Source organism: Parasteatoda tepidariorum, chromosome 11 (genome assembly GCF_982258835.1).
Source record: "Parasteatoda tepidariorum strain Cologne lab strain chromosome 11, Ptep-v5.0, whole genome shotgun sequence".
NCBI classification, from domain to species: domain Eukaryota; kingdom Metazoa; phylum Arthropoda; class Arachnida; order Araneae; family Theridiidae; genus Parasteatoda; species Parasteatoda tepidariorum.
In genome coordinates, this window is record NC_141765.1 from 27,053,819 (window position 1) to 27,079,606 (window position 25,788).

At 28.4% G+C, this 25,788-nt stretch overlaps 1 protein-coding gene across 8 annotated transcripts in view; it reads right to left on the reverse strand.

The window, feature by feature from the left end:
- LOC107442362 (rho guanine nucleotide exchange factor 25) overlaps positions 1-15,143 on the reverse strand; it is a 33,052-nt gene extending 17,909 nt beyond the window's left edge. Inside the window, exons 1-6 of one of the 8 annotated variants that reach the window (XM_016055916.4) lie at positions 14,791-15,143; positions 7,767-7,873; positions 5,755-5,828; positions 4,553-4,678; positions 2,588-2,736; positions 1,397-1,463 (exon numbers count right to left, since the gene is read on the reverse strand). In XM_016055916.4, the coding sequence (XP_015911402.2) occupies positions 1,397-1,463; positions 2,588-2,736; positions 4,553-4,678; positions 5,755-5,805 (393 nt within the window). In that variant the 5' untranslated portion in view covers positions 5,806-5,828; positions 7,767-7,873; positions 14,791-15,143. Of the gene's footprint in view, positions 1-1,396; positions 1,464-2,587; positions 2,737-4,546; positions 4,679-5,754; positions 5,829-7,766; positions 7,874-14,615 lie in introns of all 8 variants that reach the window. The other 7 variants (XM_071187916.2, XM_071187917.2, XM_087155480.1 and 4 more) reach the window with 7 other exon arrangements.
- Positions 15,144-25,788: the final 10,645 nt, after the last annotated feature.

Below are 25,788 nucleotides of genomic sequence, written 5' to 3' on the forward strand. Positions count from 1 at the left end.
CGATTTTCAGCTTTTTTTTAAAAAAAAAGTGAAACAAGTTAACTGGAACTGAATTTTATAAAAAAAATTCAATATTTCTAAATACAGGTAAATTTAGGATAATTTAGTATAGGTTGGGCTCCAAGTTGTACATCAACCTCAGGCTCTGTCATACCTTAATCCAAACATTATGTAACACTTAATTTTAGCAATGGCTGAAACTTGAATGAAAGAATAAAGCAGAATAGAAGTTTATTGTACTGAAGTGGATAATCCTCAAAGTAGTAAGACAGAGTGTGTAACCGAGAAGCCTAATAGGGAAAGGACAGTTTAGTTAAAGAAAGGCCGCAACCACGAAAATGAGAGGTGTTTTTTTTTGTTATTTGTGTATATCTGTACGAAGATTTAAACAAAACTTTAAAACAATATGTACCTAGAAAGCAGATCTAAATGCTTTTTAATTTTTTAAATTTCTGTTTTTCATTTTGAAAGGCATTTTAAGGTTACAAGTGTTTAAAATAAGCATGATGCTTTTTTTCCGACCAAAGCAAAACATTTTGCCCATTTTTGAATACTGATTCTGACCAAATCGCTAAATCAATTTTATTATTTAATTTAGCGATTAGGTATAACATTCGATGTGGAATTTATTGACCTTTAATTTTATAAAATATTAAATTTTCCACATGATGCATATTTTTTATATGTTATGAGGCAAAAACTAAAAATGTGGCAAAACATCAAAGTGAAATAAAATAATTTCCAGCTTTCTGGGAATTAGTTTGAACCAAAAGATTAATTCGACTGGGCTATTACTTTTACTTACAAAAATATTTCTTTCAAAAACTAAAATGGTAAAAAAAGTCAAACTTGCTCAAGTTACTTTTTCAAAAACAATCAAAAGAATATATCTAGGTTCGAATTGAAGCAGCGGAGGTTGCTCTCGGCTTGCGCCGATGTAAAATATCTTCAGTGGTAAACGGATCATAGATTAGAATCTCTTTGCTGTCAAGCTAAACAAGGGAGGTTTTCCTCTCCAGGTAACGCAAATGCAAGCTAGTTCCATCAAAAAGAATTCGAGGAAGGCTAGTTAGGCCCTAATACTAGATCTATGAGTTCACTTATTTTCTGGATCGGGTTTAAAATTACAAAGTTATTGTAAGTACAGGATTCCCACTAAATTTCAGAATTTCTTTTTTACTTTTTCAGGTACATCAGGAAAATTTGAATAGAAATACAGACCATATTTATCTATACCAGGCAATTTTTTATCTCGATCATGTATCATCAAGATATGTATTTCTTATTACTTGCATACGAGAATTTTACATATTCCTTTTTAAAATAGGTCACAATAAGTTAGTTCACACTTTGTACAGAAAGTATGAAATAACAGGTAAATAAACAACATTCCTACCTCCACTAAATCTCTGAGATCTCTTACATAATCTTTTTCAGTATCTACCATTTCTTGAAGAACATACCTAGAACAAAGTAAATTTTTTTAGTTAAATGCAGTACATAGTGGTAGGATTAAATAATAAATTTAAAGATTTCCGAAAATAGCAAATTACTTTCAATCTAAATTTAATATGATTTCCATAACTTATGCAAGCATAAAAACTGAAAATTATAGAAACAAAAGGCCAGTAATAATAAGTAACAACAGAGTTTTACAAACGTTTTTAAGAAATTGCACTAATATTAAAAAGTATAAGCAGTTAATGAAATATCTGGTGCTTGATAACAAAACAATAAAAATGCTTTACCCCTTTATTAACTGTTAAATACATTAAAATTCTCTATTAATTATTGAGTGACTTCATATACAGAAATGTATGTGAGAAAAATATCAGAATTTTGAAAACATTACATCTCAAAGAAAATTTTAATAAGTAAGAAAATTAAGAAATTTTTTTTTTAAAGAAAACTACAAATTGTAACAAGTTTTTTTTTCTATGTCTTTTGAAGAATGATGTCTAGATTCATGCCAGAAGTAATAACCAGCCAGTAAAATATTTTACTAAGTATTTATCTTTGACAGGAAGCAATGTACAATTCAAAAAAAAAAAAAAAAAAATAGAGATATTGCATGTAAGATGGAAGTTAGCTTGATTTCCATCAAATGATTTTTAAATACAACTGGATTATCAAATCAGAAGTTTACATCAGAACTGAAGTACTTTAATTAAATTTAGTTTATAATATGTAATTAAAGATTTATTTATATGGTTGTATGAGCAGTAGTTAAATTAAACAGAAAAATATCTAAAATAGTTAATTAAGTCAGAAATTCTATTCTTTTAAAACTTTTTATAAAAGATTAATATCGAATTTTTTCAAATGAATCAATGTAATAGGATGCATTGTTTATTTTTTTAATGCTTTTAAATTGTAACCTTATGATAATTTGAAAGAAATTATAACTTCATAACAGATGTTAAAAATAAAAAATTTCACAAATTTCTTTTGTACCTAAATTTTTTAATTTATCTGTTTTGAGCTTTGGAGCAACTTATCTTTTATTTAAATAACTTACCTTTTATTTAAATAAGTATAATAATTTATAAATAAATTCTAGTTAAAATGAGAAAGCTCAAACACATACTTGCGTTTAAGTAAAGCTCTTTTAATGTCATTATCACTAGCTTCATCTATATCTTGTTGGTTTGGCACGGGTTCACTTTCACCAGATAATTCACTCCCTTCAGGCACAGTAAATGTTTTTGAATCAGAATTACTAGCCATTTCTACACTCTACAAAATATAAACATGAAAATGTTAAAACTAGTTAGTAAAGAAATGGGAGGCATACGTTTAAATGAATTTTTCCTAAAACATAATAGCATATTTAAATCTAAATATCCAAAAGGCTTAATTTTGCTTAAATTGACTTTTTTTAATTAATATGCTACACATAATTATAATTTATGCATTACAATTTGTTGCAGAAATGTTGTGGCATGAAAATATTGTAGTTTTTAAACTCAAATCTGTCCTTATTTTGAAAAATGTTCATTAAATTTTTAATATTTACTTTGAACTTATAATTTTTAAACACCTGCTTGCCAAACATAATTTTTTTTAAGCCTTACTTTTAAAAAAAAAATGTGTCAAAACCAGATTGATACCTCAAATGAACTTGGAATACTATTCAATGTTTGTAATTATACTCTATTATTAAAGCAGTGTATTTTGAAATCATTAAAATCATTAGAAGAACCTACTGCGTATAGAGTTGAGCCTGTTTATTTCGAATCTCACGGGAAAGGGGAAAAATTTGAGATAAAGAGGTTTCGAGTTATACAGGTACTTTAAAAAAATTTAAGTTAATTGAGAAAATCTATTAAAAGTGCTTTAATTGTTTTTAATATAAAAATATAGGCATTTCTGTAAATTAATTATACCACATATATCTATTTACATAGCATTTTTTAAACATACAATTAACACTAAAAATAACTTTTCAAAGATTTTTGACGTCTTAACTTCTTAGTTTCCATTATTCTTTTAAGGTTAGAAAGAACAGCAAATTCCTCATAGCCAACATTTTCCTATGATTCAAGAAGTTAAGATTATAAGAGTTAATAAGTTTTAAAAAATAAGTTTTTCAAAATATTTTATTTAAAAGAACTTTATTTTAAAAAAAAAAAATCTTTTTAACCAGCCAACCCTGTGGTAAATGAAGGCAATTTTCTAAAAAAATAAATTTAAGCGAATGTTCAGCTATTAAGTATAGCTTGTCTAAAGTAAGAACTCCCCTAGCCATTTGTCTGGACCAGTGGCGGTAATTACGTTATAACTATATCAAGTAGGGGTGTGGGGTCACTGTTAAGGACAGGTTTTGGCTCGGGTCAGTGAGAGAAAGGTAAGCTTTTTCTCTGGTCTATTGTGTTAGCCCTAGAGTTAAGAGAAGCTACTCTCCCTGAAATGCGCCAGTCTTGTTTTTATAGCAGCAGACAATTTCAGACTTTGTGGCGGGGGGAGTTCTTACCATAGACAATTGTAAATTATGAGGTAATCCACATCTTTGCACAATTTGTAGAGCCCTAACTACAACATAATAAAAAATGAATTTATGCAAATTAAATATTTATTCAAATCATTAGTTTTTATCATATTAATGAATAAACAAGTTGTTCTAAAACATGCAGGTGTGAGAACGAATTGGTTGCCCAGAAATTCCACCTTTTGTCAAAAATGATGAACATTTAAGAAAAATAAAACTGAATTTGTAATTGGGTGACAACTATTTCATTGCATAGAGAATATTTTGAATATTATTCAGAATGTATAAAGGGATAAATTCATTGCAGGGAAACTGTTGTAAGAAGACAATTGTGTATTCAACAAGAGTTTTTATTACGTTAAGTACGAAAATAATTAAAATTAAATTTTTCAGTTTGAAATATGTAATAATTAATATCATGCTAGTTATTTTCATGATAGTTAATATAATTTATGTAAATGAATCTGTTTATATCTAAACTACAAAAATGTTGGTAATAACTTTTGACTTTAGTTAATAATGGATATACACAAGCTAAGCCACATAAAAATTATTTACACATACTGTTCCCCGAGATTCAAGCTCTCCCTGATTTTCAGATGCAATATTTGAGTGTTGCACAGAAGATATTATGTTACCCCCATCAGGTGGATGTACATTTTCTTCATGGCCACTTCTTTCAGCAAGCTCCTAAAATAATTTTGACAATTTCAGAAAGCTAAAGAAGGTAAATGTTGCAAAAAGTCTTCACAAAAAGAATTTTAAAAACTTCATATATAAATAAGATTTTATTTTCATCACAAGACTAATTTACAGACAAAATTAGAGAAACAAGTAAAAAGTGCCAGCAGAGTTAAGTCGAGTAAGAGCCTGAAAGAGTCAACCCACATAATATATAGATAATATAACATAATGAAGGTTAAGAAAAAAGTTATTCACACAAAAGTATATTCGCTTTACCAGTTACTTTAAAATCTACTTCAAATCATAGTCAAATAAAAATAATCTAGGATACCGAAACAAAAATAGTTTTTATGAGTTGGTTTGATGGACTACTCTCTTTGGTGTTGACATGATTACTTTCAATGTTACATCGGTGATTACTGAGCCACCTTAAGTTATAATAAGCATAAATATTTAACACATGTTGTATATATATTGTTCATAAAAGATTACGCTCATAAAAATGATCCAGGATTTTTTTTCATAGAAGGGGATTTAAATCTAAATCAATGTGGAAAATATAATTTTAAAAATATTTTTAATAATATGTACCATATAAAACTGACCAAGCCCACATCTTGATTTTGACAACCAAAAATCACGGTGAGGGGATAAAGAGTAGCAAGAAAAAAAAGCAAATTTTTTAAATAACTCGAAGCAAAAATTTTAATCAATTTAATAATGTTTAAAAAAATGAAAGAAAAGTTAAATAATTAAAATAAATAAATTGTATTTTAAATAACTTATCTTTCAACTTTACTCTTTGTTTTCAAATTAAAAATGAAAGTTTTAATTTAAATCTATTTATTTGCACACATTTCTAATCAGAATCTGAAGAGCCTTCAAATGATGCTTCAGAAATCTGTTGAATACAAATCTTGATGTTTTACTCTTAAATAGAATGAGTATGAATTGCAATATTTGATAATTATAAGTTTAATCCGATTTAAGAAGAAAAAAGATTTTAAAAAAATGATTTATGCACTCAAAAAAGTAGTTAATATACCAAAATCACACATAAACAAGAAAGAAAATTTCCATACTTCATTTTCCACTTCATAAGGTTGTCCAGACGATGAAGATTTATTTCCCATTTCCTCTTAGCTTTATTCACAATCTAAAAAAAAGTAAAATAAATGTGAAAAATAATTATATGCTATTTAAATGATAAAAAAGACAAATACGAAATTTAAAGAAAATAGAATTATTTGCAAAAACAAAATGAAGATAAAATTACTTATGTTGATCAAGTTCCTCCCAGTTAAAACTATGTTTTAAAGCATATTATCTGAATAAGGACATATATTTCATAAATGTTTGTGCTATTTAGTTCTGTTATATTTTTTAAATGAGTTCAACAATTAATTAAAAGAAAATAAAGTCCCAGCATTATTTAGCATAACTGCACTTTGGAATTATAGATAGTAATAGTACTACTTATCTACAGGTACTTTATGAAATTCAAATATAAAAGCATTAGAAGATAATTTTTACATAACAAATAAGTTAAAAATTGCTTTAGAATTTAGTAAATAGTCAAGAAAATGAGTATGCTTATTGTTTGTTTTTGTCCAGTAGTTAATTTTATTCGAGTAAAATATTTTTAAAACTCAATGCTGAGTGGTATTGTATCATATATAGTTTATAGGCATCTGTTATTTCTGAAAAGCAAATTACTCTTATATAATTATTTTTCTAGCAATACCTAAAATTTTTAGAAGTTGTCTTTCTCTTACCTTACATGATGGGAGTAAGAAATTTCTTTACTCTGTTTAGAATAATGTACAGCAATATACATTTTCGATAATTGTTTGATCAAATAACTAAATAATAACTGCATTTTTTTAAACAAAGTTTGGAAATGCATTTTTAACATTTCAAACCCAAATGACTTTTTTTATTTATTCGAGTTTAATATTTTTACTAGTTTAACAATCTCAACATTCAAAGAATTATAAAATTAAATTCATTTTGAAACATATATCTTTTTTTTCATTCTCTTTAAAATAAAACAAATTTATGAATTTACTGCTAATTATGCTTAACACAACTTTACATATCAAATAACACCAGAACATTTTGCAGATCAAGTTTTATTTTTTAAAACTCTCTTTTCTTATAGAAATCTTTCCTATTAAAGAATTATCATATGAATTTAAAATATTTTAAACAAGTTTTTTTTTTTTAAATAAACAGAAATGCAGAAAGAATTTAAAAGGATGATAGAAATGATGGAAGACTTAAAATAATATACAACTTGAAAAGTTTAACCACACAAGTGTATACAAATAGTCTTTCACAGCTCATTTTTGAGAAGTACTCTTTAAATTACATTAGTAGATTGAAATAGCACATGTAATATTAAAACTAATTGTTCGAACAATAATTGCTTATTAACTTTTAGAACCAAATATACAAGTCAGATAAGTCTTCATTAAAAAAAATTTCAGCTGAAAGCATTCACTTGTTTGTAGTTTTTAAATCAAAATTTGTTATAAAACTCAAAAATTTAAATGAATGTTGAGTGTATTGTCACAAAAATCTTACGCAGGCTATATTGTAATAAAAATTTTATACTCATGATTAAAAAAATAAAATAAATAAATGTCACAAACCAAGTCTGACTAAAGAGAGAGGTGTGAACTAAGTAAAAATAGAAAAGAACACTCAGGTGCCGCTTGAGAATCATAAAACTCAAGTTTACCTGAAGATGGCAAATGTTTTGAAGGTCAATAATTTGTATCTCTTCTTATGATCTACTCTTGGAAGAAACAAATGGTATTTTTTTAAGTGGAGCTTACTGCATCAATATGTAGAAAAAAAACTATTAAACAGAAAAATCAATTGAAATCAAAAGAAACTCTTTCAAAATATTCATGCTAAAAATTCAAGCCCACATAACATTAGCAGCAAAAATCATATAGAACATTACGAAGTTTCTTTAAAATTAATATTTAAAAAGTTAATAAGAATGCAGGTATTAGAATCAGTTCAATTCTAATTAGTACTTCACATTTCAATAGTATTTTAATAGTCTAAATAATTAAAAAGTTACCTTTGATTCATAATAAGAATCTTTTTTAACACATATACTTTTACAGTGACTTCATGCTTTGTTTGATTATCCATGCCAAGACCTCTATGAAAGACTTTACTGAGTGCCTAAAAAAAAGTTATTTCTAATTTAAGAAAAGCAACTAAAAGTAAAAAGGTTAAAATTCCCAAAAAACACTTTTTAAAAATATTTATTAAAACAACTAATAAGAATTTCTTTTATGCTATAATAAAAGCTCTGTATAGCATAAAATCAACAGAATCTAGATACTTGAGCTTTAAAAATCTGTTTCCTGTATTACTTTAATTTCCAGATTTTAAAAAAAAAAAAAAAAATAGAAATTTCAGAATAGGAAAAAAACACTATAAGAAACAATAAGAAAAAAATTATATTTAAATCTTGAATTAGTTTATATGTTTTAGTTATTTAATGCTGAAATTTTTGGTTTTCCATATTTAAAGATTTACTGAAAATGATGAGCATTAATAAAAACACCAAAGAAAAAAAAAAAGATTTATGAGATTCACTACGTAAAGAAAAATAATAAAGGAAAGAAAAAAATTTAACAGTCATCCATAAAATTAATAAAGATAGAAGATAAAATATCTATATAAAAATAATAACACTTAAATTACAAAGTGGAAGAAAAAAAAAGAAAAAAATTACTTTTATTCTTTATTTCTACTTGTTTCTATTTTTTATGGCTGAAAATCCCAGTTTCTAATATTAACATATTTTTTTTTGGTACAATTGCCCTTTCAATAATAAAAAAGCTGATTAAAAACAAAAGTTTATCCAAGTTGCTCTCAAAGAATAATACAGATAAATAGATAAAAAAATAAATTTAAAAAACTCTAACATTCTACTTAGTCAAAATTCAGGAAAGTTAAACTTGCATGTACTACAGGCTGTACCAGGGTTATTGGGACCTTCAAAGGGAGGTAGGGGACATCACAAGTATTTAATACTACAAGTACAAATAAAAAATAAAAAGAGAGACAAGACTGAGATCATCTGAAATATTTTTTATTCAAAGATATTACACATGCTGTGGGAGATATGTGAAAATGTCACAAAAGAAGTTCATTTTTCCACCATATATAGCGGTGCATGTGTTAAACCGTCGGGCCATGGATTGGATACACCTGAATTTTGGTGGATATCTGCAGCAGCACAGACAATTCTTGCAATCAGATCTATTTTGGAATCCACAGGTGTTGCGTACAGTACACAGCACTTTTCAGTGCACCCCAAAGAAAAAAATCCATGCTGCTTATATCAGGAAAGCGGGGTGGCCAAGGAACCGGTCCACCATGCCAAATCCATTGGTGACCAAACACCTGATTCAAATGTTCATGCTGTTATCTTAAGAGTTGTTAAAGCAAGGAAAATGACAGTGTGAAATTATTTGTTTGCTCTGTATACAAAAGTTTAAAATAAAGCAATCACATTGGAGGGAATGAGATACAGTAAAGGTTTTACGGGCCATTACTGAAAATTTCAATAAACTAATAAACATTTGCATTGTTGCAAAAGATGACCACTTTGAAACAAAAATTATTTATTAGTTAAAATCTACTTTTATTATTATTAGTTATATTTGGTTAATTTATTTCAGGGTTGGGTTTTTGACGTCAAAAAGTGGTTTTTGACATGACAAGGGTATAATACTGGTTTAAACCGTCAAAAACCCGTCAAAAATGTCAAAAACTGAAGTTTGCCAAGAAAATATATAAACTTCAAAACTACCAACAGTTGCCATGCATTATATTGAAATTTAATTATACTATAGGTAATCAGCAGGTTTTAAAATATTTTTTAATTAAAATTAAGGTAAAATAACAGATTTAAAATCTCAGAAATTTATATTCAAATGCATGTGCAGAAAAATTTTGCACAAAAATTGTTTAAATATTTATATTTAAAAAAAAAAATTTTTTCTTTTTGATACTTAAGAAAATTAAAAGTTTATTACTATGCATTTTTGAAATATAAGGAACATATAACTAATATTTATAAGGAACTTACAAGTTATGTTGTATAAATACAAACTTGATATAAGATACAAGTGTATAAAAAAAATTTTTTTAATGTTATACCGAATATCTTTATTATCCAGTATGTTAATTTGAATTTAAAAGTAGTTATATTTATGAATAATGATAAATATAATTCATATTGTTTATTATATTTATTTATAATTATTACACTTATCATTTTAAAACAATTTTTATCTCTTAATTTTTTTTTCTCCACTTGTATTAAGAATACAAATAATGCATATCTTGAAAGCAAGAAGTAATTATTCAACAGCTGAATATTTAGATATTCAACAAAACTATCGTATTCAGCAAAATGAAATTCACAAGTATTTGGATAAACTAAATTTTCAGCATAGTAAATGAATAGGCTGAATATACTGTAAATCGACACTAACTACTCTGTGTATTTAACAGAAAGCACTTAAATATGTATTGTCTTATGTTAAAAAGATTATTAAGAAGATTTAAAAGAATATTAAAAAGATTTTTCTTTAAAAGAAGATGTCTAATGTACAAAACTGCTAATGTTTATCTTTAAAAATGTCTAATTTTTAGTATAATCTATACTATACACTAAATTTGGTTATAAATAAATTTCTTAATAATATCACTGCAGATTTTCAATAACACATGAAAATGAATACATAATATTACAAAAGATGTGAGTTTTCAAAAGTACAAGATTTTGGTTACTATTCAAAATATAAGTGTTTCTTCAAAATTTTAAATTTATTTTTTCTAGAACATATTTAGAAACACTATCCTTTAAAAAATATATAAATTTTATGTATTAATTAAATTTCACATATGAATATAGGTTTTTGACATTTTCGACATTTTTGACAGTGAGGTTTTTGACGTGACGGTTTAAACCATGGTTTAAACTGTCAAAAACTGTCACATGTCAAAAACCTGCCAACCCTGATTTATTTATTTTTAAAAAAGCTAGATTAAAAATTGTCTTTTTTTATTTTTTTGCTGCACCTTCTAATATTTAAGTCACAAATAATATACAGGCAGCATAATCAAGCCCTGGAGTAGAAGATATTTTTGTTTAGATAACCGTAACATTTTAAATTTCCATGCATAATTGTCAACGTAGCAAAAATTGAAACTATCACATTATAAACGTCTACATTTGGTTTGCCTTTAATAATGCTTAAAATCAGTGTTATCAATCAAATTAATCACATTTTTTTTAAACATTTAAATTTTCAACAATTGAGATGTGAGGAAAAAATTGACAAATATTCAATTTTATAATCTATATTGATAATTTTAGCCCATTTAAAATACATAACAAATTTTAATTTTACAAAAAAAATTTAGACTTTAAAACTTTTAATTTCAAAAAAATATTGCCATCAGTTGCCACTTGGTTACCACTGTCTCCATCTATGTTATTGACAGAGATGGAGACAGAGGTGACTATCAAATCTTGGATGACAGATCTTTGAGAATGACCAAAGAAATTATAGACTTTTAGTTCAAATAAAGCAATCCAGTAAAAACTTTGAGGCAACTAACTATGAAAGTATTGACAGTAGTGGTCTGACATTGTCAGACACAGGCGGCCAAATTTGTGCAATAAAATCTTTTCTCTTTTATGGAATTTCAATTTTCGTTAGTAGATTTTTTGGTTTTTCTCATTTAATAAGTGATACACTAGTGAATAGGGAATAATAATAATTTTAAGTTATTCAGAAAACATTCCTCCTAAAAAAAAATTCTGTTCAAATATTTTACTTTTTATAACACAATTAATGTTATCACTATTAAATTAGTTATTATCATTTATTTAACATGATAATTTTTAGGTTTTAATAGAAATTTAAAAGCTAATTTGTTGCTTAGTTACTTTTTTTAGCTTGGCAAAAGAAAGGATCTCCGAAAAATTTGCTTCGACTGATTACTCGCCACCAGGAAGATGTCTTAATCTTCACCTTTAATGAATGTACTGAAATTGCTATAACAATATCTTTTTTAATTTAATTCATATTTCTAACAATGTTGCTTTCCAGATTAATACTTTTTGATGTATTTAAGCCAGGGCTCGCCAAAGTAGCTACAGCAAAAAAAAGAAAGTGTTTTATTCAAAATGTACAATACTAAATCAATGGATTTTACTTTAAAACCCTGGTCTAAACCAGTTTTAAAAGATTATTAATTTTTAAACTAGCTTCAAAAACAAAAAGTCAATCCTGATTTAATGTACCATAGGACAATTATATTTTTACTAAATAGAATGCTACATTTATTAAATATAGTAGCATAAGTGGCAACAACTCCATTAATAAATTAAATGTGTGCAATATGTGAGTAATTTTGTTTTAAATCATCCATAGTAATTTAAAAGGAGGTAAGTAACAATGGTGTGGTTTTCTTAAAATAAAAATAGGATAAATGACATTGCTAAGATAAAATTAACAGCAAAATAAAATTTGAATATGTGTTTACTTAAAAATATTTTTTAATATGATTAGGTACGATTCATATTTATTCCCTGAATATCTGTCTTGAGCTTAATATAAACTGCTTAAGTCCATTTGGGGTTTTAGGTAAATGGAAATGTTAGAACTATCTTCTAAAGGGTAAAAACGTCAAGGGCTGACATTTGGAACATACAGTGGTCATGCGATTTTCCTAACTCTTGGTTGAAGAGAATTTATATTTAAGCAATGGTAAATGTTTCAAAAAATTATTTATTTTGTTAATAATGTTTAAATAAAGTCAAATAACATAAATTTGTATTAATAGATATAATTTGATCATTAAATTTCAAGCCAATTTCACAAAATCTGGGTAAATTTTAAATTCACACTATGAAAAATTTACTATGTATCAAACATTTTGTGTCCACAGAATTTTCCTACTTAAAACTTGAAGATATTGCTAACAATTATATTAATTAAAATGCAATAGTCAAGTTTTAAATTTTATTTTGAAACGAAAGTTACATTATTAATTTTAATCTAATACTACATAATTTATTATTGAAACACTTTATTAAATAAGCTTTGGTTCCAGCAGTAATGCAAAACTTTATTTTGGTCATTAGTATAAGTGTACATATGTGTGAATACTTGGGTGAATTCTTGGATATTAATGTGAAAAAGTCAATTACATGAAGTTAAAGAAAGGAAAACTGAACATTTTGTGTTATACACTTACAACAATATATTTCCATTAAAATAAATTAAGTGCGTGTTTAATTACTTAATATTTCTTTAAAGGAATTTTTCAGAATTAATTTGATTTTAAGCCATTCATCAGTGTTTTCCCTAAGCGTTTTTAGAAGAGCGGCCAGCCCTTTGATGAGCTCTTTTTAAAAATTAGCTGCCATCCTTAAAAACTACTGCATTTATATTCATATTCCATTAAAAAAAATTTATTCACTGTTCAAATAACAATTATTATTCTCAACTGGTTAAATTTCTATAAGTTTCTTTTTCGGGAGGAAAGGGGTATATTGATGAATTTTTAAAGCAATTTAAAATTTTTTTGAATAATTACCCTTTTTTTTAAAAAAAGAAAAAAAAACACCTTTAAATGTTCATTTTCTCATAATTTTCAGTTTAAATTAAAGAAAAAAAGCTTCCAACTTTATAAATTTTTTAGTTAACATTTTAAAAAAAAAAAAATTTTTTTATGCAGTAATTATCTTTTAGCATGCCTTCATTTATTATTTTCAAACTACAAATTTTTCTCTTATTTTAATAATGAGTGAGAATTACTTTTTGAAATGCACACATAAAATAGTATTAGAGGGTAATTAAAAAATTGTTGAGGATCAAATTCAGTTATTACATAATATTAGCAAAGTTGATAAATTTTTAAGGTGTAAAGTGAGTACCCTTTCAAAACTCAAAGTGACCATTTTTGAGAGGAAGCGCCCTACCCTTCTTTATTCCTAGGGAGAACACTGTGTACATCAGTGGTATAGCTTTGGGGAGGGTTTGGGGGATGAAACCCCCTCCGAAATTAAACATCACTTGATTGATGAAGTAATATACTGTAAGTAGAATGTAGATATTAAAAAAATATTATATATATATATATATATATATTAGAAGGAGATAACCGATAACCCCCCTTGAACATACATTAAAACTACGCCACTGGTGTACATCATAATCAAAAATAAGAAAATAAATGATTTGACATTTGCAAACATTTGTTTAAACTGCTTGCAAACAAATTAAATACTTTAATTTAAATAAATTAGATAATATACTACTCGTTTGAATAGTTTTGCAAAATGCTGGTGTAATTATATATTTTGAAATCATAATTAAAAATCAAACTGAATATTGCAGGCTTAACTATATTTGCTTACATAAAATATGCCATTTCATAGAATGACTAATTTCATTCAATAGCTAATATAATTGAACTATAAATTCATACCTAAAAGTCAGCAAATTGCATTATATTAAAAGGTGAATGGCTATATTTTTCTTAGAATATTAATTTAAATATAATGAAACATAATACATGTACCTTCTATAAAAAAAAGCAAGTATATGCCTTGAGAAAAATAAATTCGATAGATATGAAGAACTGGATAGTTTCATACGAATTATTTTGAAATAATAGACGTTGAACCCAACGATACCAATTGCGACGTAATTAGAAAACTAAAAATTAAGATTATTTGAAAGCGAAACAAAAACTTCAGTTATACAAGTTATTTAGCGGAAGAGAACTAACTAATTAAATAGTTACAAGTAACAATTATAAAATAAGAGAATTGTTGTTTACAAACATTATCATTAAACAATAAATAACAAGAGAATGAAAGAAAGACCTTATCACTTATATCTACCGTAACTTTGAGCCTAGACTTCTGTGATTCGGATTTCTTCTTTTTTAACAAGTTAATGTAAATATAAAAAAGGGAATATATAGTTTGTTTTTAAAATTAATGGAAAGTAAACAAAAGTGATGAAAGCAAATGTTACTGTAAAGCTATCGAAACCTACCCCAGAAGAAAGTTCGCAATTTTCTTCAGGGTCACTAGGATGTGATCTGGATCAGTGAAATGAAATTTATGTAAGTTCGATCGATTCTATTGATTAGATAGTGTAGTACTTATAAGACTAGCATTGATGCACAATTCTCTGAAAGTGCCTATTAAATTCAGTGAATACGGAGGCCGTTTCTTCATTATGAAAAGAATAAGTAACATCAAAATTTCGACTGCTACTATGTCATTCAGGTCTGACGTAATCGGCGCAACAGTCCGCAGCGCCGACGATATTGCATTGACGGAAGTGCAAACACATCCTAGTGTCGGATTTAGCAGAACTCTGCAAAAATCCACTGCCATGACAACAAAGAGTAAAGGCACAAAGTAAAGCTTTTCCATATAGAAAAAAATTGGGTGGTTTTATATAAAATTTAAGCAGCAAAATTGAAAAAGGTAGCTTTTCAAGAAACTTCCCGATTTATCGATGCTTTTTAACTAGTAGGTTGAGATTTAAAAACTTTGGTGAGATTAAACGGTAATTTCTCACGACTGTGTTACATTTAATGGACATGGAATGCAGCATATCCGTGCTCTAAAGATTCACGCATGAAAATTCTAAAAGCTCGTAAGCGCGTCTAGGGTAATTGGATGTAGTGTAAATAGCCCGTGGAAAAATCATGAATTAGATTCCTGCTTGCATGCATTTTTTTCGCATGCAAAAAAAAAAAAAATAATCGCACCCAGTGAGTGTAGCCCTCTACTATCTCAACGGTGTTTGGATGTGCGTGAATCGTATAAAGTGAGAATGGTCATTCAGATGCAGTGAAAGTGGCCCCAGACATTAAGGACCATTCTTCGATCTGAGATTCACGCATCTTTGTTTGACCTCGCGAAAAAGCAGAACCCGCTTGGCAATTTTTTAGCTGGAACTGTTTGACTGTCCAAATTCTCAAGGGAAGATTCAGATGAGACTTGAATGACATGTCTCGTTCAGCAAATTTGCGTGACTTGCATACAGTGAGAATAACACATATTGATGCTATAGCGCAACGATTGCTTTACACTTACAGCCATTTTCACGTCATTAAAGGAAGAGGCAAAATTTAAACATTATGCCAGATGTCGTCGGCCACTGAGCAGCAAAATGGGTACCGGGGTCTGGAGAAATCATGGAAAAATCGTGGAAAAATCATGAATTAGATTCCTGCTTGCATGCATTTTTTTCGCATGCAAAAAAAAAAAAAATAATCGCACCCAGTGAGTGTAGCCCTCTACTATCTCAACGGTGTTTGGATGTGCGTGAATCGTATAAAGTGAGAATGGTCATTCAGATGCAGTGAAAGTGGCCCCAGACATTAAGGACCATTCTTCGATCTGAGATTCACGCATCTTTGTTTGACCTCGCGAAAAAGCAGAACCCGCTTGGCAATTTTTTAGCTGGAACTGTTTGACTGTCCAAATTCTCAAGGGAAGATTCAGATGAGACTTGAATGACATGTCTCGTTCAGCAAATTTGCGTGACTTGCATACAGTGAGAATAACACATATTGATGCTATAGCGCAACGATTGCTTTACACTTACAGCCATTTTCACGTCATTAAAGGAAGAGGCAAAATTTAAACATTATGCCAGATGTCGTCGGCCACTGAGCAGCAAAATGGGTACCGGGGTCTGGAGAAAACTTCATTTCCCATCTGGTCTATGTTTAAATTGAGAAAGTAGCCTCACAAATGTGATCCCCTCCGCAGTAGATAAAAATTCTGATAGCATGTCTTCAGATCATCCTTATAAGCTGTCAGATGGTCCGGAAAACATCCCTATAGGGATGTTTTCCTATAGGACTTTTTCCATGTCCTGGCTAAGATTTCTTAGTTTAAAAATAAATAATAAAAAAATAAATGAAATTGAAATTTATCAATATATTTACCTAACAATATAAAAAGAAAATTTAAAAAATAAGTTCGTTAAAAATTATTTGTGTGCTTAAAACAAAGTGCTAAATAAATTAAACAAAAAAAAACACTTTTAAAACAACACTATTTTTTATCATTATTATTTCACATAAATAATAAAGTTAAATTGAATAATTACCGATTCTGAACGAAAAAACAAAGTAAGGTTTAATTTCTTAAAAATAAAAACAAAAGAATTATGATATTCGATAATATATTCAACTGACAATATTGAAAGAAAATTAAAAAACACGACTATACTCTTTAATAAAACGAAGTGCTAAATGATTTTAAAAAAAGAAGTTGCAATTGCAAACATTACTAATTTTTTTGAATTAACAAATTTGATTGACTTGTGTCCAAATCCAAAAGAGTAAAAACAAGTTTTGTTATAATTTTATTTATAAAAATGAAAACAACTAAAGATTTAAACTGAGTAATAAAAACCCATTAAATTATTATTTTATCCAAAAAGTTTTTAATAAATTAAAACAAAGTAAAAAATAGCCTAACAAATTTAATTACTTTTTAATTTAATTCTTTATGGGCACCTTAAATTAGATTTCCATTTGTAATAAATTCAATAATGTAAAATAATACTTAAACATATAATATCAAAATAATTTTCACATTTAAAAATAAAAAAGAAAGTTTCGTTTAAAAAAAAAATTACCAAATTAATTAAGAAACACTTCTTTATATATTCTTTTCAATAATAGATTACGTTCAGAACAAGGTAACGATCACGAAGTCAGTCCCACTGAAAATAATCTACAAGAAACGATATCAAGTCGCGACAAAGTAGAAAAAAAAACTAAGAGGTGCGGAAACGAACATGCAAGATCACGATATATGTTCTCAAAACTGATTCTGATTCTACCGCTCATCAATCAAGGCCGTTTCAATATAACGATACATGCATCGTCTTCCCCAGCGCGAGTTGGCATCCGAACATAAGAGATCCTTTCGCGTCTTGTATCACTATATCGTATATCGCTATATCGTTCGTCTTCTTTACTCGACGGCTTAAATCAGATTTCTGATGCATCGCCTGGAACGAAAGTCGCTGTATCGACCTGCCGATACAGGCGTTAAATCGATATGTCGCGATATATCGATTTATAGCCCAGTCCTAGTTCTATTATTGATATTAATCTATATATATATATATATATATATATATATATATATATATATATATATATATATATATATATATATATATGTATGGATGAGCGAAAAAACATTTGCATTGTGAAAAATTTTACCTACTTCTATAAATTTTTATTTCCTGTTAGTAAAAGTTGAAATCTTGTAAATTGTAATTCTTAAACAAAGATTATATTTATATACATGTTTCATTTAAAGGGGTTTAAACTTTATTAGTATAAAAAAGAAAACGGGCATACTTTTTAATGTATGAGTCATATTTTCAAGCAAAAGCACGATTCTTAAGTCAGATTTATTATTTTTTTAAAAATTTAAATTTGTAGAGTTCATGTTATGATCCTTCTCCAATTATTTTTATTTTTCTTACTTTCACTAATTTAGTTTTTACTTTTTCTTATGACTACATTGTTGAAAAAATTTAATACTGTTGTCGTTAGTAAATTAAATGATGTTGAAATGATTAATTTTCAAATGATGTTGCTGTTATAATTGGTTATTATGAATAATTTTAAACCATGAACATTAAAAGAATTTTTTTTAATTATATACCTCATTAATTTTTTTTTGTTGAAAAAAAATTTATTAAATTAAAAAACACAGGATGGTGAAAAGTCTTGTCATGACAAGTTTTTCTGTTCTAATTTTTTTGGTAAGCAAAATTTCTTCATGATGTAAATTAGAATATTGTAAATTAGGTTAATAATAGTCTTGATTTTTTTTTAAAATTTAGCAAACACCAAATGAGAACTTGAAAAATTGAAATCAGTTTTGAGACGGACTAACTCAATTCATCTTTCTAAAGTTCAATTTTAATGCATGAATTAATTTCTCACACAAAAGTGTTTCTATAGCTCAGTGGTAAGACCAGAGGAATTGCACGAGAAATATGATAGTTTGAATCCAGTTCCTGCCTTTTAAATAATTTCATTGTTTTATTTTTATTTAAGCTATACTTAAATGGTTCTTACTTTCGATTGTTGTTGGCCACATAGTAAAGAAGCGGAAGAATGGAATAAGTGCTTACGATTTTCTCGCATCAGGAGCCCCAAGATAAGCCACTCAACATCAAGACGCGTTAATCCGAAGAAAGTCGGTTGCTGAAAGTCGGTCGCTTATCAAATATCAAATATGCAAGGAGATGGCCACCGAAAATAGACTCACAATGAGTACACCATAAAACGTCGTCTGAATGCAACTGGAATGCGTGCACCTGTTTCTGTAAAAAAAAAAAAACGTCTCACCTGGACAAAGAACACAGGATGATACGATTGAAATTTGCAAAGGAGCACGAGGCATGAACAACTGTAAGAGTGGAAGGTCTTTTGGATTGAGGAATCCGAATACAATTTGTTTGGAAGTGATGGCCGACCTTTTATTCGTAGTCTAAAAGGCACCAGAATGGATCCCAAGTACCAACGGCCAACAGTGAAACATGGAAAGGGATGGGCAAAGGTCTGGAGAACTTTTCATCACAATATTGTCACGCCCTTCATACGCATTGACGGGACTACGGATCAATATGTTATAAAAACATTTTAGAAGTTCATATGCTACCTTTTGCTTGTAAAAAGTTGTCTCGCAGATGGATGTTACAGCAGGATAGTGATTCTATGAAATGGACGAATCATGACCTGAATCCAATAGAACACCCTTGGGAATTCATCGGAAGCTAAGTCGGAGCACTTCTTGCAAGGAGGAACTCTTCGGTAATTCCATGCACAGACAGTGTCATCATCATCATCAAATATATATATATATATATATATATGACGATAGCTTTGCTTTTTTAAACTGGAGATCGAAATGGGCTGCAGGGGGCGTGGGGCAGAGCTCTCTACCTATGGCAACACTATACATGACTTCCCCACTAGCGTGTGGAGAGTCATAGAGGAAGGAAGTATGATTGTTTCCCTTTTGATTTTCATATAGATTAAAATCTTTTAAGTTGGAAAACTATATGGAACTGAAAACTACATTAAACACAGTTCTAAAGAAAAGTATCACGGAAATTTAAAAGAATATTTTTATTAAATAAAAAGGAAACATATTAAGAAAAGGGAAAATATCGTCGTACATTCCTATACAACTGAAAATAGGAGGAGAGGGAAGGGAGAAGGGCTAAGGGCATGGAACCGGTCTCTCCTCAGATGGCGTATTCGAGCGTTGCGATCGCCAATAGCGATGTGAAACACGCGAATATGTATAAGCCAAAAAATGTACTTTTTGCACTTGCAACCCTTACAACTTTTTAAATATGAGTCCTGTCGATTTCGGTTAGTTTAATTTGATTCAGCTTTTTCTTTTTTTTAAAAAAAAGCAAAAGTAATAATACCCTACTCACTTAAATTGAAGGGTTTAAGTTTCCGTCCACTTTGTCTCCTTCCTTCTCAGTAAATTCAAGTTGTGATTTAGTCCCAAATCGCAGTTCGGTAGTGAACTGATCGTAAAGACAGGGTTCCCAGTAGAACACCGAAGTCAAGCATCACTGGCTGCGGTCAGAAAGCGGGTGGATGACCACTTTGATCATCCTGCATAGGGAACGAGGATGTGCGGTATTGGTACACATTAAACTGTTCTGCCGTAAATTGCTCGACTTCCCACGCAGGTCGTCGGGTTCCCATAGCAGGAGAGCTATCCCAGAGGATCAAAATTGCGATGGCATGTCTTCGGATCATCCTCAGGGATATTTCACAGACCGTCGCCAATAGCCCATTGTGTAGCTCTAGTTCGACATAAATAAAGTACTTACTTACCTGGTCCCAAACCGCACAAATGATAACCATTCGCTATCGCAACGCTCGATCACGCCATCTGGAGAGAAGACCGGTTCTATGTCTTCACCCTCCTCCTTCCACTCTCATCCTCTTCTCAGTTGTGTGGGAATGTTCTACGACATTTTTCCCTTTCATCACATCTTTGTATTTAATAATCAAAAATATTTTCTAAAATTTTCCCGACGCTTTCTTTTAGAACTATGCTTAACGTAGCTTTCAGTTCCATATATTTTCCTAACTAAAGAGTTTTTAATCTAGTAGAAAATTAAGACAGAAGCTAATTAACTTTCTTCTCCTGTGACTATTCACACTGTAATGGGGAAAACACGCGAGGTGCTGCCATAGCTGGAGAGTTCTGCTCTGCGCCACCTATAGCCCATTTCGATCGCCAAAAGATCTTTTGAAGGGTGGGGGAAATCACTACTTAAGGAAATGCAAAATGGATGGTGTTTTCTACACTAGCGAGCGCTGCATAGTGACGTAGATTTTCGCCTAAGATTAGAAGGAAGTGAAGGTCCTATCTTACTGGTGGCAACAAAATTCCAAGAACTTACCCTCTTTCAGGTTTACCTTAGTCGAGTGGTTTATCTCATTATTGGCGAATCTTTAGTGAGCGCAAAAATCTGAAATTTCATGCCCTGTCTATGATTGGACAGATTTATTACTGTCTCTAAGCTTTAGAACATCTTACGTCGAAGTATCTTGCACACGTGACTGTCATTAACGATGTACTATTTCTTAACTTGGAAATAGATTCGCAGTTGCACAAAGATATTATTTAGTCTTACTCAATTAAGTCATTTTATTATGATATTGAACACAATAAGATTATATTACTTCACCATTTATGTCTTTTAAAATCACATTAAAAGGTGAATTTTATTATACATGATTTTAACATTCATATCGCTTGATTGTTATCGTTAAAAAAATTTAAAAATGATGTTAAAATAAATTTAGACAATCATTTAACAAACATTGAAGATGTTTGTTAATTAAGCTCTTAGAAAATTAGTTGTTTATTCATTTATTTTTTTTAAAGGGAAAATATTTATTTTCAGGAAATATTTGCTAGGCAAAAGTATTAATGTTTCATTTTGCTATAAAATTTAACTACGTCAACTTCTCTCAATAGAGTAAAAATCTAAAACACATTATAAATTAATGAAGATTTTTAAAAATAGTGAAAGAAATTAAAAAAACAACATAATTTTAAAAAGATTTAACTCTGTAAAGCGCTGTAGGCAAGAAAACTTGATTGCGCATATATTTCCAAAGATTTAAAATCCTTCTCCATCGAGTTTAACAACTAAATTGGATTTAAAATGAAATTCTATCAAATAAAATTTCATTCGGAGGAAAAAAATCTACTGGAAAGAGAAATGTTTGCTTCATCTTGTAAATTTTTAAGGTACTTTTTATTTCCATAAGTACAATTACAGTTGATTTTTTTCTTCTTCTTTTTCCAAAGAGGAAAAAATCATGTTAATTAAAATCGTTAGCTTTTTAGGAAGAAGTTCTATTATACAAATAATTTAAAATGCTGTCTCCAACTTAGCTGAACCCGGATTTAGCATTAATATTAAGAAAATCTCTGATACAAAAATAAATAAATAAATTCCCAAGATTCGGTAGTAACTTTTCCTTCGAAAATGCATCCCATTTTATTATTTTTATTTAAAAAAAAAGGTGAAATTGTTAAAAATACTTTATAATATTGCGAAATTTAGTTTTTTATTTCAAGTTTAAAATTATTCTTTTTTCGAAATCATCCTTATAAATTTTACCATGCTTACTTTAAGAAATGCTTTAAAAGAATTGCCTTATAATATGAAGCTTTTTTTAATCATTTAAAACTTTCAAATTCTGTAAAAATGGCCTCTGTTAAAAATGTTACAAACCACTGGAGTGAAATTTCCGAAATTCGTCATATATTCTAGAACAGGGGTGGCGAACCTTTATACACCAACGTGCCATTTTCTCTAAAAAATTGCTTAATAAGGTCATAAACGTGCCGTCAAATAATTTTGACTTCGTGATTATTGGGAAAAAAATAATAGTAAATACTATCAACTCAAAACTCTTTATTTACATTGAAAAAAAAATGCATTTTGCAATGTCTCAGTTATACAAGTAATTCAACTTAAAGTAACATCAATGTGACTTCTGTTGTTGCAGATTAGATGACCAATAAATTATATTAGGTTCTAAGATGTTAGTTTAGGAAGGACAGTCGATTTTTTTTGCTAGTTATTCATTGTTAGCTTGTTTTTTACGGTTATTGATTGTTTTTTAGCATTAATTTTTTATTTTTTTATTAATAATTGTTTAATATTTTGTTTGTTTTTTGTGAATTCGAATTTAATTGTTGCATATACTTCATAGCGTAATAACATTTGTGTAATGTATAATGTAATTCATAGTGTAACAACAATTGTGGTCGGTGGAGTGCCCAAAATATTGTGTCGCGTGCCATAAATGGCACGCGTGCCATTGGTTCGCCATCCCTGTCCTAGAAGAATGAATACAACTTTTTCCAAAAGTAATATTTTAACCTTAAACTGCTCTTTAGTATAATTTTCAAAGACCTACCAAAGAAATTACCAAAAGTTTCACTAGATAACATTAAAAAAGACATTGTCTATTTCTTACTTAGAGACTGTATTTTGTTTTTAATCCAAAAGCTTTTCTTTAGCAATTTGAATCCATACTTAACTCACTCATTTTGACGAAGAAATAGACTAATCTTGTATTCCTTCACGAAATATTAAAAAGTATTACCTCGAAAGTTTGTTATAAGTCAGTAAAACTCAATTCTCGGTTCCCATTTTTTTAGCAAAACAAAAATTAAGAACTCTTTAGAACTTTTTTTGAAAAAAATTAAGTAATTGTTTTAAAAAACTAAGGGCATTAAATACAGTATAATTGTTCATTCTAAAATTTACATATGCCCCCAGTGACAATGCCAATTTTTGCATTTAAAAAATAAATAAATACTAAGAGAGCAATTTCATTATAATTCAAGCACTGATACCATTGTATTGATTACCAGGAAAATTTCGCGAACCCTAGCTCGGTTTGTTCGAGTGGGCCTATTTAAAGAAGGAAATTCACATTTTTCCAAGGTGGTGTTTCTTGAAAATTAATTAAACGAGATCATTAAGCATAATAATTGTCCTTAAAACAATACTTTTTAAAAATTAAAGAAAAATTAACTTCATACATAAATTGGTATATATTCAACTCATTCTAAGAGCATACTAATGTGCAGTTAGTTATAATGGAAAAATGAAGTAACCGTCCTTTATAAAACATCCAGGATTCTTAAACCTTGAGAATATTTTTTAATTTATGTAAAATAATTGTTGTTGTTAATAAAATTTCCATTACAAGTGCTTAACTTTTAATATGATAACTAATATTGCATTTTTTTTCAAATATTTAGACGTATTACAGTGAATTAAATTAAAAATTAAACTACTTCATTAATAAAAAATTATCTATTTTTATGAAGTGAAATTATGTAAATTAGGGGTGTGCAACCAGCGGCCTGACAAACCTAAATGTGCGAACAGCTGTAGCAACTTGAACAAAATAAAGAGATCAATTCAAAAAATTTTTTTTTTTGAAAATAAAAAAAAATAATAATTCGAAAATTTATAATAGCGCATCTAGGTTTTTGACTCATCCTATCTCTCTTAATGTAGTTTTTCGATTGCTTTTTTCCGGTGGTTAATGCTACGAATTTACGCATAGTTTTGAAAATCCCAATATTTTTAATACGACTATATATAATTTCGAAATTTATTTGTCACTTTTGACTATCTTCATGCATGCCGATTTTATGATAAATCCAATGACTTTTCGCTAGTTACTACGCTTTTCTCCGTGATTTAAAAAATCCTGACATTTTTAGTACTACATTTTCACAGCACATGGGTTATGAATCACGCATTAAAATAATGATTTTTTACGTGCTCTAATTGTGACGATTTTGACATAAATATAAGAGATGAAACGTTATTTTCTTCTTCCTTTTTTGGCAGTTATTGATGTATTGTGATTTTGATTATCCCGATATTTAAACAAAGATTAGAGCTCATGATATTTGATTCTTTTTAGTTAATTTAAAAAGTACTTACGTATTTTAGCGAAATCGATTCCTTTCCAAAGAGAATAATAATAATAAAGAAATAAAACGAGATATATAAATTTATACTAAGCGCGAATCCCTTATGCAAGGGAACATTTCAATACACTTTCACAATTCGATAGTTTCATGAACATGTGCATGTTTAGCAACACATATCCAACATATTCTTTTTCGTGATCACATGTCGTGATTCGTGCGTTTTTAAAATTTTTTGGTTTGATTCTTCTCGTAATTAAGTCACCCATCGTGTGTCGTATTCTGGCGTTTAAAATATCATACACTGTGAATCTTCTCGCAATTTAAAAATCACGCATCTTGATTTGTGTTCATGCATCGAGTGTTTTATTCACGCTGTTTAAATATCACACATAACAATTCGTAAAGTGATTTAAAAATCACACATCGCTACTCGTATTCACACGATTCAAAAATTAGGAAAGGAAAAGCACCATGTGGGACAAATTCCAAAAACTGATTAAGTTATTTTCCTTAAGTTTAAAGCAGATCACAAGATCAGATTCTGCAGAAAGACTGTTTTCCAGAATGAATTGGGCTTGTTCTAGAGTTTGTGGAGCAGTCTTTAAAAAAAATTATTAAATTTTCATTTAATATCTCGAAAAAGCTATCAGATGATCAAGTAGATAAAATTATCACAATATTTGAAAATTTGCACATCGCAGGTTAAACCGTAAGAAATTTTTTAAGCCATTTGCTATCTACATGGACCATCTTGTATCATTTATCATCATATGCTGGGAAATTTGTATATCCTTAAATTTTAACAAAAAAAAAAAAAGTTTCATCAAGATGAGTAGCGTAATGTAAATTTTAATTAGCTGTTAATATATATGTGTATTAATTGTAAGTAGTAACATGTTAAAAAAGTATTGGTCATAAAGAGTTGTAAACAAGTATCGTAATAGTTTTTTATTATTAAGGAAAATAATTCCTTCAAAATTAA